The sequence below is a fragment of the Cetorhinus maximus genome, chromosome 5 (assembly GCF_964194155.1).
Source record: "Cetorhinus maximus chromosome 5, sCetMax3.hap1.1, whole genome shotgun sequence".
NCBI classification, from domain to species: domain Eukaryota; kingdom Metazoa; phylum Chordata; class Chondrichthyes; order Lamniformes; family Cetorhinidae; genus Cetorhinus; species Cetorhinus maximus.
Genome location: NC_135883.1, coordinates 77,154,039 through 77,169,589, shown reverse-complemented (window position 1 = coordinate 77,169,589; position 15,551 = coordinate 77,154,039). Strand labels below are relative to the sequence as shown.

The 15,551-nt window shown below is 40.5% G+C and overlaps 1 protein-coding gene across 4 annotated transcripts in view; it reads left to right on the top strand.

Moving 5' to 3' along the window:
- The window catches only part of cd2ap (CD2-associated protein), a 241,382-nt gene that overhangs the window by 191,601 nt on the left and 34,230 nt on the right, over positions 1-15,551 (top strand). For all 4 annotated transcript variants that reach the window (XM_078542068.1, XM_078542067.1, XM_078542070.1 and 1 more), the window contains one exon: positions 10,820-10,958. In XM_078542068.1, coding sequence (XP_078398194.1) covers positions 10,820-10,958 — 139 coding nt within the window. The remainder of the gene's footprint in view (positions 1-10,819; positions 10,959-15,551) is intronic.

Here is a 15,551-nt window from a genome sequence, read left to right as displayed (position 1 = left end):
TTAGCGTTTAGTTCACTGAAGTTGACTGTGAACTGCAATTTGATTGTATTGATTTACCTTCATACATGCATAAAACATTTTGTACCAATTTAGATTTAGGGACATGATGTGTGGTTGAGATATTATCTCTTATTCATGTGCACTCCTGAATACAAGTTGTTAATTATCCATAATCCAAGGAACTGACTCAAAAACAATGGCTTGCAGCTTTTAAATCGAAATGTACCTTTCATAATTCTCCTACTTTTCAGATTTTCAGGAAGGGAAATTTTAAAGCATAGTTATTGAAAAATTAGATATAGATCCAGTTAGTTTGACCATCCACGCAGGAGACCTACATTCTTAATCCTGCCATTAAATCAACTCTGAGATGAGTTTTTAAGTTCCCACCCTGCCCAGAAGACCTTTCCACGTGTTAATGATAGTTCAAAGGAATTCATTTGATAACCATTTTAACCTTTCAATCACAATTGTCTACAACCAGTATGATGGGTTTGTTAAGTTTAATCAGAGTTTAAGACTATGTATAACTACTTTTGTTGTGTTCTGCAATGCACTGTTGGTCAGTTCTCAGAAGAGCGACATTCTCATGGGTATGCCTCGTTGCCAAAGCCTCCATGAATGAAGACCTTGAAGCAGTTGACAAGTAAAATTTGTAAGCAGTACAGCAATTGGATGCCTAGAGTGTCAGGACATTTAGCATGTTGCCAAGTGACTTTGATCATGTAGTTCATCAAAGAGTTTGTGTAGTTACACAGCAAAAATACATGACCATGATAAGTGGCAAGTACCGAGCATAATTGGACAGGGTGACTGGCATGCAAGGACAGCTCTTTCTCTTTTTTTTCTTTTTGGTGCCTCATGCCTTCGTGCCTTCTCAAATGACTGAAGAGTGTTAGTTTGGATCCCGTAGGAAATTGTCTGCACTGCCTACTGCACTGAGATCTCCCAAAGTGAATATAAATTTTATAAAATAAAATTTTATTTTATTCATTTATGGGATGTGGCCGTCGCTGGCTAGGCCAGCATTTATTGCCCACCCTACTTACCTTGAGAAGGTGGTGGTGAGCTGCCGCCTTGAACTGCTGCAGTCCATGTGATATAGGTATACCCACAATGCTGTTAGGGAGGGAATTCCAGGATTTTGACCCAGTGACACTGAAGGAACAGGGATATATTTCCAAGTCAGGGTAGTGGGTGACTTGGAGGGAAATTCCAGGTGGTGGGGTTCCCATGCGTCTGCTACACTTGCCCTTCTAGATGGTAGCGGTCGTGGGTTTGGGAGGTGCTGTCTAAGGATCGTTAGTGAGTTTCTGCAGTGCATTTTGTAAATGGTACACATTGTGCCACTGTTCGTCGGTGGTGGAGGGAGTGAATGTTTGTGGATGGGGTACCAACCAAGTGGGCTACTTTGTTCTAGATGGTGTCAAGCTTCTTGAGTGTTGTTGGAGCTGCATTCGTCCAGGCAATTGAGTATTGCATCACACTCCCGACTTGTGCCTTATAGATGGTGGATAGGCTTTGATGGCCAGCAAGACCTGGACAATATCCAGGCTTGGGCTGACAAGTGTGGCATGAATGCTACTTGCCACAAGTGCCAGGCAATGGCCATCTCCAACAAGAGAGAATCTGACCATCACCCCTTGACATTCAGTGGCATTACCATCATTGATTCCCCCACTATCAGCGTACTGGGGGTTACCATTGACCAGGAACTGAACTGGATTAGCCATATAAATACTGTGGCTACAAAAGCAAGTCAGAGGCTAGGAATCCTGTGGAGAGTAACCCACCTCCTGACTCCCCAAAGCCTGTCCACCATCTACAAGGCACAAGTCAGGAATGTGATGGAATACTCACCACTTGCCTGGATGAGTGCAGCTCCCACGAACACTCAGGAAGCTTGACACCATCCAGGACAAAGCAACTCGCTTGATTGCCATCACATCTGCAAACATTCACTCCCTCCAACACTGCTCCTCAGTAGCAGCAGCATGTACCATCTACAAGATGCACTGCAGGAATTCACCAAGGCTCCTTAGACAGCACCTTCCAAACCCACGATCACTGCCATCTAGAAGGACAAGGGCAGCAGATAGATGGGAGCACCAACACCTGGTAGTTCCCCTCTAAGCCACTCACTAACCTGACTAACAGCACTATGGGTGTACCTACACCACATGAACTTCAGCGGTTCAAGAAAGCAGCTCACCACCACCTTCAAGGGCAACTAGGGATGGCCAATAAATGCTGGCCCAGTCAATGAAGCCCACATCCTGTTAATGAATAATAGAAATGTGGCAGGACTGCAGAGCTTAGATCTGATCCATTGGTTGTGGAATCACTTAGCTGTGTCTATCGCTTGCTGCTTATTTGTTTGACATGCAAGTAGTCCTGTGTAGTAGCTTCATCTAGTTGACACCTCATTTTTATGTATGTCTGGTGCTGCTCTAGGCACGCCCTCCTGCACCCTTCATTGAACCAGGGTTGACCCCCTGGCTTGGTGGCAATGGTAGAGTGGGAGATATGCTGGGCCATGAAGTTACAGATTGTGGTTGAGTACAATTCTGTTGCTGCTGACGGCCCACAGCACCTCATGGTTGCCCAGTTCTGAGTTGCTAGATCTGTTTGAAATCTGTCCGTTCAGCACAATATCCTCAATGTGAAGACAGGAGTTTGTCTCCACAAGGGCTGTTTGGTAGTCACTCCTATCAAAACTGCCATGGACAGATGTATCTGCGGCAGGGAGGCTGGTGATGATGAGGTCAAGTAGATTTTTTCCCCCCTTTTTGGCTCCCTCACCACCTGCCGCAGACCCAGCCAGCTTGGTCTGTGGTAATGCGACCAAGCCGCTCTTGGTGATGGGCATTGAAGTCCAGAGTACGTTCTGTGCCCTTGCCACCTCAGTGCTTCCTCCAAGTGGTGTTCAACATGAAAGTGCACTGATTCATCAGCTGAGGGGGTGGGAGTGAGGGGGATAGATGTTAATCAGCAGGAGGTTTCCTTGCCCATGTTTGACCTGATGCTATGAGACTTCATGGGGTCTGAAGTTGATGTCGAGGGCTCCCAGGGCAACTCCCTCCTGACTGTATACCACTGTGCTGCCACCTCTGCTGGGTCTGTCCTGTTGGTGGGACAGGACGTACCCAGGGATGGTGGTGTTAGTGTGTGGGACATTATCTGTAAGGTATGATTCTGTGAGTATGACTATGTCAGGTTGTTGCTTAACTAGCTTGTGAGACAGCTCTCCCAATTTTGGCACAGGCCTCCAAATGTTAGTAAGGAGGACTTTGCAGGGTTGACAGGGCTGAGTTTGCCATTGTCGTTTCTGGTGCCTTGGTCAATGCTGAGTAGTCCATCTGGTTTCGTTCCTCATTGACTTTCTAGTAGTTTGGCTTGCTAAGCCATTTCAGATGGCATTTACGAGTCAACCACATTGCTTTATTCAGGGGTGGACCTGGATAGATCATTTATGAGGCCTTTTCATCCTATAAAGATAATTTTTTTGCGGAGTACCCCATAAAATGTTGTATTCTTTAGAACTTTGTGTGAAGTTCTTCAAAGTCATTCATCTGCCATTAGCTTCTTGAGTCTTCGGACATACCTTCTGTCCTCATCAATCAGGCCTAGACCTTGCATCATCCTTTCATTATCTCATCCTAGCTGTTCCCCGTGGCCAGTTCTATAACTCTCTCAAATACCATCCTCAGAGACCTCCTTGTTTGTATGGGGCTGTTAATGAGCTGTTCGTAATGGCTAGCCGGTCTATCTGTTTTAATTCTCTATGTCAGATGTGGATTGTCTGACATCCATGGAGCCATGGAGTGGTTCACTCAAGTAACTCCTATTTCTACACACTAATTAACTTAACATTCCAGCAGTCAAATTAAGCAAGGTGAAATGAAAAGCCTCATACCACTTTATGGTAACACGGTTACCTATTTATCCAGCTTTGGTGCCCTGTTCAGGCTGACAATTGTTGCCTAAGAATAATCATTCTACTTGTTTGTTTCTGGAGAAATGAAATATGAAAAGTTTCCAGGAAAACAAAACTTGCAATATTAACCTATTCCTTACCTATTTCAAGCTAATTCACGGATATATGTTTATTCTAAGCATTATTCTAATTTACAACCCTGTCCTAAACCTTTCATCAATTTTGGCAATGGTCCCTTATTTAGAAGGGGATGACTCTATTTGAACCTCCATGACTTTGAAGAAGTGGTTTCCCAACTGGTTATTGAAAGCAATACACTGTGGATGCTGGAAATCTGACATAAAAACAGAAAATGCTGGAAATACTCTGCAGGTCGGGCAGCATTTGTGGAAAGAACAAAGTTAAGGTTTCAGGTCTATGAGCTTTCAATATTGGAAAGCCTGCATTAGTGTTTTGGGTTAAGCTTATCTACTTATGCAGGATATTTTATATCTTGCATTCTCCTATATGGGCTTTCTCTGTCACCTCTGTTACCAGTTTGTTCAGTCTTTCATTATACAGTAACCAAGAAATCGGCTTTGTGGCTCTTTTTACCACTCCTTCCGTGGCTTGAAATTGCTCTTGCATTTTAATTAAATCTGAGCATGCTAGCCGAGGCATGGTTTGACATGGCCACTCTTAAGTTTTAGCATAGCATATTCTGGTATATACTCCACTCACTCAGAAATTGTATTCAACATCTTATTGGCTTTTTTTATTGCTATACCACAAGGATCAGAAGATTCGTTTCTACCTCACCTTTAGCTATTTCTATACCATCTGTTTTTCCTGCTCATATTTATAACTTTGCACTCTTATTTCATTCTATTTGTAACTCATTTTCCCAATTGCAGATTTCATCTGGCTGCTTTCTGTACATCTTAATTTAGTATCACCTTTCAATTTGGCCAATGTGTACAGGGTTTCTGCTGCATTTCGGTTGTCATGTGTTGGGAGCAATAAGGGCTCTAACAGCATACACTCACTCTACTCCATTCCTCTCTTCTACAGCCCATCTCCATCACTCCCCTTCAGTTAATACCTTAACCACGCACAGGTTTTACTTTGAATTGACACAGGCTGCAGCTGAAACTAAAAGATTTCATGAAGAACTGCATCAAAAGCTTTTTGGAAGTCTAAGTCATACCTTTTCACTGTTAACTTTGGATGTTCTCTCTTGAAAAAGAGAAGATTCATTTAACAGGATTGTCCCCATCTAAAACAAATTGGATTATTTATAAGATTTCTCTGATACTGGTACTTTTGAAATTTGCTCCTGATGATCATTACTTCAATAGTATTGATGAATCTGTAGTTCCCCAAACTAGATTTGCTACCTTTTTTGAATATCGTGCAATGTTGGTATTTGGTAGTAACTTTCAATGTTACTTTGACTCTTTTGTGTGGATTGTTAACACTTACAAATTACATCTCTGGTCTGTCTAAGAAACTTGGGAAAGCAGGCAGTAATTTCCTGGGATTTGGTTGAGCCCTCTAGTTAAGTTAATTAGAACCTTTGTTTCATTGTCAAAGCCCTTGCAGCTGCTTGGTTGCATACATTGGGTTGCTATGGTCTTCACAAATGAAAACTCAGTGATATTCATTTAGTGCGCTAACTATTCTCTGTTTACTCTCGGCATTTCATCACCATTAGTATCCTTTTGAAGGTCTCTTGTTTCCTCTTGCTGTCCTTCTGCTGTTCTAATATTGAATGGACTTCCTGTGGTTTATGTTTAAAAGTTCACAGCTATTGCCACTGCTCCCCTCTGCTCCATTAATGACTTTTAGATTTTTTGTATATTTGGTTGTAGGATATGGGTGTTGCTGACAAGGTCAGGATTTATTGCCCATCCCTAATTGTTCTTAAGGTGCTCGTGATTGCTTTTGAGAAGATGCTGTGATCCTCCTCCTTGAACTGGTGCAGTCCTTGTAGTATGCACAATTAGGTAGGGAATTCCAGGATTTTGATGCAGGGGCAATGAAGGAACTTTGACATATTTCCAAGTCCAGGATAAGATGTGACTTGGAGGTGGTAGTGTTCCCATGTGCCTGCTTTCTTTGTTCCAGGTACACAGTGTAGAGGGTAAATGTTTTAACTGATAGATGTGGCGCCAATCAAGTAGGCTGCTTGATGTTGTTCAACTTGAGTGTTGTTGCGTCGAGGTGTCAGCTGTGGCTCAGTTCATAGCACCCTCGCCTTTGAATCAGAGGGTTGTGGGTTCATGTCCCACTCCCGGAAGCCAAGAACTGTGATTGTACTCGAAAGAGTTGTGACTGTTGATAACTCGAAAGAGTTTGAGTGTTGTTGCGGCTGCACTCATCCAGGCAAGGGGAGAGTATTGCATCATATTTTTGACTTGTGCCTCGTGAAAAGGCTTTTGGAGAGTCAGGAGGTAAGTGACTGGACATAGAGTACCCAGCTTTTGACTAGCTCTTGTAATCACAGTATTTATGCAGACGGTCCAGTGATTTTTCTGGTCAGGTCAGTGGTGATGTCCTCTTCTCATCCCCCCTTCTCCCCGCCGCCCCGAGGATGGATTCAGTGATGGTAATGTTGTTGAATGTCATGGCGAGATGGTTAGATTCTCTCTTGTTGGACGTGATCATTGCCTGGCAATTGTGTGAAGGTTACTTGCTTTATTCAGTCCAAGCCTGAATGTTGTCCAGGTATTGCTGCATGCAGGCACAGAGTATTTGGTTATCTGAAGAGTTGTGAGTAGAGCTGAATACCTATGTAAACATCCCCACTTTTGATCTTTTGATGGATGGAAGGGCATTGAAACACTTTAACATGGTTGAGTTGAGGACACTACCCCGAGGAACTCCTGCAGTGGTGTTCTGTGGCTGAGGTAATACAATTCTAAAACTGCTTGTCATCTTTTTCCGTGGACCTCCTCTTGCCTAACAGGCATTGTGACCTATTATTTTTTTCATTTCTAATTATCTTCTTAAACTATTTTGGTTTGTACTGACTTAGCCTGTTTTATTACTCTTAGATATTTAACCTTTATTTTTCTCAGTACTTTTGGAGATATTCGACTTGACTTGTCATCTTACAATTAATACATTTCCTCCAGTCAACCTGTTTTACCATTGCCTCATACCTTTTGCTGTTGGCCTTTTAAAATGTTTTATTCCCTGGTATTGGACCTCAGCAGTCTTGAATTCTCAAAACTTGTTCATATTGTGATTGCTATCACTGGTCAGATTAGCTTTGAAATTAGTGTCCGTTCAGTATTAAATCAAATTGGTATTAGCTCAGAATACATATTGATAGATAAATTTTGATTCCATTGTGGCACATGTTCAGAGATGCATGACAGTATAACCAGACCATTTCAGCATGTAATAAGCCTAATAGAATGGAGGTTCTCTGGTTGATTTGAAAAACTGCCATGTTGTGATCTCCATGGGGAGCAATAAAAAAAGCAAATAGAATGCTGAATTAAATTGATAGGTAGCTGGGTATAAATCTGAGGATGCTATGCTAAACTTTCATCAGTTTAAAGAGTGCCGTGAAGCTGTCAGATTATTGTTAACAACCCAATTGGTTCATTTAATGGCCCTTAATGAAAGAAAGTTGTTGCCTTTATGTCTGTTCTATGTGATTCTTCTGTTGTGCTAACTCTCAATATAAAATTGATCCTTGATATGACTTGTATTGCAAAACACTATCAAGAAGCTCTGCTTAGCCCATAGGAATATAAGAAATAGGACCCAGAGGGAGCAATTTGTTCCTTCAAACCTGCTTTGTCATTTAACAAGATCATGGCTGGTCTTGTATATCTCTTAGCTTCAGACCATGCTCTCATTGGGATAAAGTACAATATACCATTCATGATTCTTTGAAGGCATTTTGGAGCAAATTTCATTTAAAGATGTCATGACTTTATTAGGTTAACAGCTATTCACGATATTCAAACAGATAATGTTTGGGGGACTGGGTCCAGATCTCTTTTGCCCCTAGGTTTCAATTAAATAGAATTTCAACCTAAATTGAAATAGGCCACTTAATCCCATTGCAGCCACTTGTCGCTGCTTCTTTTGTAGATTAAGAGCCTGATGTGAGCAACTGGTAAGATTCATTCCCTTTAGTTGAGCCTAGTTTTAAAACCCAAATTATGCCCATAACCTCATGCTCAGTATGCTTCAGTTTGTCTAGAGACTACTGCAGTCCTAAAATTCAAGGCCTCATACATTAATATCTTTCATAAACTTACCTACCAAACATCTAACCTGTTCCCTCTTGAACCTGTTAATGTTATCTAGCTCCATTAACAATGCTCTATTTATCATGCTATGTAAAAGGTTGTTGCATTAAGAATGACTAAAAATTTAAAGTGCAATTTTGTCATTCAACACCAACATTCTCATCTTCTGGATCAAAGCTGTGGGTTCCATCCTCTACAGAATTTGAGCACATAACCCAGGCTGGGTGTCCTAGTGCATGAATCACAAAAGGCTAATATGCAGGTAGAGCAAATAATTAGGAAAGTTAATAGAATGATATTGTTTATTGTGAGGCTGAATTGATTACAAAAGTAGGGAGATTATGCTTCAGTTATTCAGGGCACTGGTAAGACCACATCTGGAGCACTGTGTACAGTATTGCTCTCCTTATTCAAGGAAAGATGCAAATGCATTAGAAGCAGTTCAGAGAGGCTTGTATCCATTGGCGTTTAGAAGAATAAGAGGTGACTTGATTGAAACATTAGCTTTGATCCTGAGGGGCCTTGACAGAGTGAATGAGGAGAGGGTGTTTTCTCTTGTGGAAGAATCTATAACTAGGGGTCAAGACTTAAATATAAGGGGTTGCTCATTTAAAGCAGAGATGAAAAATTTTTTCTCTTAAGGGTCATGAGTCTTTGGAAGTCTCTTCCTCAAAAGCAAAGTCTTTGAATATTTTTAAGGCAGAGCTAGATAGATGCATGATAAACAAGGGGGGGTGAAAGGTTATCAGGGATAGGCAGGTATGTGAAGTGGAGGTTACAATCAGATCAGTCATGATCTTATTGAAAGGCGGAGCAGGCCCGAGGGGCCGAGTAGCCTACTCCTCCTAATTCGTATGTTTGTATGAAACTTGGATCTAATGCAGTGGGAGTGCTACACTATCAGAACTGACATCTTTCAAATGAGCTGTTGAAGTGAGGCCCCATCTGCCTTCCCGAGAGGATGTAAATGGTCCTGTGGCACTATGTGAAGAAGAGCTGGAGTGTATTCCCACTGTCCTAGTTAATATAAATTCCTAAACCAAAATCAATAAAACAGATTATCTGGTCCTTTTGTTGGTACATATGCGCTGCCACTTTTCCCTACTTTACAACAATGAGAGCACTTAATTACTTCCTTGGCTTTGAAGGGTTTTGGACTTTCTAAGAATGTTAAAGTTTGGTCATTATTTTAATTATTATGTATAGAATGTTAACACCTTTTGAAATTTAAGTTTTTATAGCTGTTATCATGATTATCTAGTTCATGTTTCATATTAATATTTTAGAGATAATTTCCAGTTTTGGGATGATTAACTTTGTGGGGATAAGGTAGTTAAAATGCTGGACTTCAGAAATTGCCAGAAACACCTGAAATAATGGCAGTTCAAATGTGTTCCTATGAGATCAGAGTTAGGAGGGCGAAAGCCATAAAAATGGTTGGTGGCCTTTATTTAGCTGGAGAACTATAGACAGCAAGATGAGGAGAATTGCCCTGACTTCATTAGAAATTTAAATTATTCATGCAGATCTCAGGGTTCACAAAGTTTGATTCTGAAGCTAAAAGTTAATTAATCCAAATATCCCGCATAACCTCTGTTGCCATAGATATGAGTAATTCAGGGGATCCCTTATTGGATTTCTGAAGTTGTCTGAGGGGTTTTTCCAGGGAATCTTTGGGGCTAAAAGTACCCAAGTTGTTGGTTGTGAGCCCTAACTCAGCAGGCAGAAAAAGAGTCTGCTAAGAACTGTGAAGCAGGTGTAGACCAGAAGCAAAAGGGCTGTCAGAAATCAAGTGTATTTCTGAGGTGTGAGGTGGAGACATTAAGCAAGAGTTCAAACCAATGCTTGAACTGAGAAATACTCAGAAATGATATTTTGACGAAATTCAGGGACAGCACTTAGCCAAAAGCTAATGGAAGGATCCCCATGAAATTTCATACCTCAGAGAATAGCTGGAACACTGAGGAGAAATCAAAGTGAATTCCTGAGAGCTGTGGCCTTTTGGTTTGGTCCCAAGGAGTGAAGGACCTTCAGGAGCCTTAGGTAGCCAAAGACTTTGAGGGGAAGTCATAAGGGAAAAGGGAGTTTCAGTTGAGAACTTTATTCGAAAGTATTGACTGTTTTTTATCATGCTTTTCCATGTAAAGTGTAAGTATTTATCCAAGACTGTTTATTTAGTAGTATTTGCTTTACTTGTTTCATGTATCATAAAATTCATTTATTTTAAACAGTGGAAGCTTGTAGCATAATTTCTTCCAGTGATCATTGTGTGTTCGAATTTCTCTTTAAATGTTAACAATCTCTACAGGGATCATATACAAAGAGAGCGACAGTTTATAAAGTTAGCTTTGATTAAGGTCACTAAAATGTTCTTATCAGTAATTGGTGTCATTGAAACAAATAGTTCAAATATTAATTAAGCTGGTGGCTAATTGTGACTTAATCATGCACGCAAGAAGAGGTGGAAATAAATATAAGTTTGAGAGTTTTAAGCTTTTTCCTTTTGAAAAATGCAAAGTACATGAATATACTTCCCAGTATCTTGATATTTATTTGAATCCGAGGACAAAAATTTGAACTGCAGGTGAACAGAGTTGAAATTTATGTAGTCTTTATTTTTCCCTCTGCACAGATGACCAGAAGTCAACTAAGCCAACTGCCCCAATGGTACCTCCCAAAAAACCCAGCCTCCCTTTAAAGGGTCACCCTCTCAGATTATCCATGCCTCCCAGACGACCAGAGAAACCCTCAGTACCACTACCTTTACCCAAGTAAGATTGTTTTTCTGAGATTCTTGTGTTATGAATATACTTGTGAAATAATGAACAATAAATGCACTTTATCATAAATGAAGACATTTATTAATTGTAACACCAAGGAAGACAAATTTATGGTTACGCAATGTAAAACTTGGCTCTGAAAAGAGCAATTGTTACCTTAAAAGAGTTCCTCGGAAGAACTAATGGATCTCGAAGTTTTGGGCAACATGTTCTGCCCGTCTTCTGGAGGAATGACTGAAACATTTGAAAGAAGTAGTTATATATAGTGGAGGATGGGAGTCTGGGTGGGATTTTACTGCTGACTGATCAGGCTATTGTAGTTAATAGATCAGTTCATGTTAATATTTTTACTGCTAATTGGTCAACTGTATAGAATGGATGATGGTGTATTTCTTGTGTAAGGGTATGGGTATTACAAACACAATAGACTGACCAATCAAGGGTCACTTATCTAAGACAGAGATGAGAAGACATTTTTTCTCAGGGGGTCGTGAGTCTTTGCTTCCACTGCCTTTTGAGGAAAAGAGCTCCAGAGTCTTTGAATAGTTTTAAGGCAGAGCTAAATAGATTCTTGATAAGCAAGGGGGTGAAAGGGGGTTATCAGGGGTAGGCAGGAATGTGGAGTTGAGGTTACAATCAGATCAGCCATGATCTTATTGAATGGCAGAGCAGGCTCGAGGGGCCAAGTGGCCTACACCCGCTCCTGATGTATATGTTTGTATGTGTATGTCCATCATCCTGGGAGTTACCATTGACCAGAAACTGGACCAGCTGAATTCTGAATTTTTAAGAAGTAGCTCAACTCATAATTCCTCAAAGCCTGTTCGCCATCTACAAGGCACGAGACAGGAGTGTGATGGAATAGTCTCCACTTGCCCGGATGAATGCAGTTCCACCAACACTCAAGAAGCTCATCACCATCTAGGACAGGGCAGCCCACTTGATGAACACCCCATCCACCACTTTAAACATTCACTCCCTCCATCACCATTGCACAGTGGCAGCAGCGTGTACCATATACAAGGTGCATTACAGCAACTCGTCGTTCCTCCTTCAACACTGTCTTCTAAACCTGCAACCTCTACCACCTAGAAGATGGTTAAAAAGCAGGGGAGGCAGTGGCATAGTAGCATTGTCACTGGACTAGTACTCCAGATGCCCAGGGTAATGCTGCAGTGTACAGCAGAGGGTGAAATTTGAATTCAATAAAAAAAATCTGGAATTAAAAGTCTAATGATGACCATGAAACCATTGTCGATTGTCGTAAAAACCCATCTGGTTCACAAATGTCCTTTAGGGAAGGAAATCTGCCATCCTCACCTGGTCTGGCTTACATGTGACTCCAGACCCACAGCAATGTGGTTGACGCTTAAATACCCTCTGAAATGGCCAAGCAAGCCACTCAGTTCTCAAGGGCAATTAAGGGTGGGCAATAAATACTAGCTCAGCTAGCAACGCCCACACCCAATGAACAAATTTTTAAAAAAGGTCAAGTGCATGGAAACACCACCGACCTGCAAGTTCCTCTCCAAGGCATGCAACATCCTGATATGAAACCGTATCACCATTCCTTCACTTGATCAAAATCCTGGAACTCACTAACAACACTATGGGTTTGCCAATACCAGGTGAACTGTAGAGGCTCAAGCACAATTAGGAATGGCCAACAAATGTTGGTCTTGCCAGCACTTCTCACATCCCATGAAAGAATAAAAAGGGATCATGGGTATTATATTTTCCCACAGGAAGAAAATGGCACAAAGTGGCACCTTTCACTTAACATCCCAGAAATTCACAGCTCAAAAAAAGTCATTCAACCAATCACATCTGTATCTTTTCTTCTCAGCATGTGGACCAGCTTGTCTAATCCCAGTCCTGACAATTCCTATACCACCTTTAATATTTTCAAGCAACTACCTAAATCCTTTTTAAAATAACTTTTGAGCACTTTGCTTCAGCTAAGGCTTGTAGCAGAGAAACAAAGAAGTTGCAGTAAAACTTCACTGGTTACACCTCAGCAAGAGTATTGTGTCCAATTTCTGGGCAACAAACTTTAGGAAGGATGTCAGCGCTTTACAAAGGACTTAATGATATTTACTAGAATCATTACATGGATGAGGAACTTCATTATATTAAGAGACCAGAAAATTGAAATTTTACTTTATAGCAGAGGAGGTTAAGGAGATATTTAATACAAGTACCCATAATGAAGAAAAATAAAAATACCTGGAAAAACTCAGCAGGTCTGGCAACATCTGCGGAGAGGAACACAGTTAATGTTTCAAGTCCGTATGACTCTTCAACAGAACTAAGTAAAAATAGAAGAGAGGTGAAATAAGTACTACTCTTCTATTTTTACTTAGTTCTGTTGAAGAGTCATATGGACTCGAAATGTTAACTGTGTTCCTCTCCACAGATGCTGCCAGACCTGCTGAGTTTTTCCAGGTATTTTTATTTTTATTTTTGTTTTGGATTTCCAGCATCCGCAGTTTTTTGCTTTTAACTATAATGAAGGGTTTTGTAAGAGAACCAGGGAGAAACTGTTTCCAGTAGCTGGGAGAGTCAATGACCAGAGCATGCAGATTTATGAGGCTTTTTTTACACAGCAAGTTATGATCTGAATACGCCGCCTGGAGAGTTGGTGGAAGCAGATTCAGTGATAACTTTAAAAAAGGAATTGGATATATACTTTTTTAAAATTGCACAGCTGTGGGGAAAGAGCAGAGGAGTTGGGATTAAATTGAATGCTTCTTTCAAAGAGCTGGCACAGGCTTGATGGGCCAAATCACCTTCCTCTGTGCTGTGACATTCTATGAACTCTCATTCTACTCACCCTTGATAGATCTCTTTTCTAACTTTAATTTTTTTGTAATTTATTCGAACCTTTGCTCTATTACCATTTCATCAACTAATGGAAGCAATCTAATAATATCATTACCCTTCAAAACCTATGCCCCTGTTGAGTTTGCCCTCAAATAACTTCTCAGTTCTGTTTCTATCAATGCAACATTTCATCCCTGATATTCAAATAAATTTACACTGGAACTTGATGCTTTTGTATCCTTGTAATGATGTGTCAAATTCTCAAATTAAATTAAAGGTTTTGTACTAGTTCAATATTACCTCTATAGGTATTTTATCCCTGTGAGGAAAAATACTAAGTATTTTGGTTGACTTTTTTGATGTTCTTGGCTACCTTGCACTGCCACTTTTAATGACTTGTGTATCTGTACACCACATCCCATCTGCTCCATTTAAAACCTATGCTGTTGCTATTTTATGTGTTTTCTTTCCCTATTCTTGCAGAATTTACTGCTTCACGTTTTTCTATATTCAACAAAGAGATGGCAGCTGTAGTTCAATTTGCTGGCCGAAATATGTCCACATGGGGTCTTTCCCAATCCACGTCATCATTTGCTATTCGAATATATTTGAATTCCTAGATCCAAAACAAACATAAAAGGAATGGCATTTGCAGTCATGACATTAAAATAAGCTGCTAAGAAAAAGGGGGAAAAGGTTGCCTGTGGAGGATGATTGTGCCTGACACACAACTACTCCCCCGTCACCCCCCTCCACCCACCTAACTTGTTTGGTAGAGATCCACATCACACTATACTGAGTGGCTAGTCCTGCCTGTTACAAAGTTAACTTCGAAAAGGCATTTGGCAATTTTGTATGTGCCATTGGTGAACTGAAACCCATTTTTTACTACCAGTGATCTGCGCTAGAATTCCAGTGTGTTGGAGTGGAACTATTTTGTACGCAACCAGAACAAGCAAGATCTGTGTAAAATAGATGAATTATAATCCCAAATTATTTTGTCTATCTCCTAAATTTGAATGTTAGTTGATAGTCTAGGAATACATATTTACCAATATTATTTCTTTTGGGATGACAATCTTCAAAATTACTTGCAATTAACATTGTTACAATGCTGTAATTTTAAAAGGAATGTAAACAGTAGGATTAGGACCTTAATTGACTACTTCCTTGAGTATTTAACAGAAAATATCCAAGCACATATCCTGTTGAGTCTGATCGCTTATTACCATTTCAAGGCTGGGTTGTTGAGACAATAAGCTTAGCTATCAGAATCTCCCAATAACCATTGCATTCAGTGGAGGGTTTTAATCAGGAGTATTCTTCTGCCAAAAATATCTCCTCATCTGTCATAAATATTTGGTAATTGCATCTCAAGTTCAGAATGATTGAAATAGTTGTAAAATCAAATTTTCAAGAATGGAACTGTTAATGCACGTGTCATAAATGTACCATATGGTTAGATACTGAGGCATACAGGTATGACAAGTCCAAAGTTAGCTGATTTACTCGAACAAAATTAGGCAACACCAACCAACTTGGGCAGGGAACTGTGGTCAGCCTTAACTTCCTAGCAGGGAAAAGAAGCATGTCACCCTCCCACACACCAGCTTTCTAACACAAACAAGACATCCACGTAGAATGACTGCTTGGTTCAAATACTGGAGAGCAATGTGTACCCCAGCACACATTGCTGCCTTCTGAACAAAAAGTGGAAAAGAAAGTACTGTATCAATCACTAGAAAAAGCCATGCTATTATT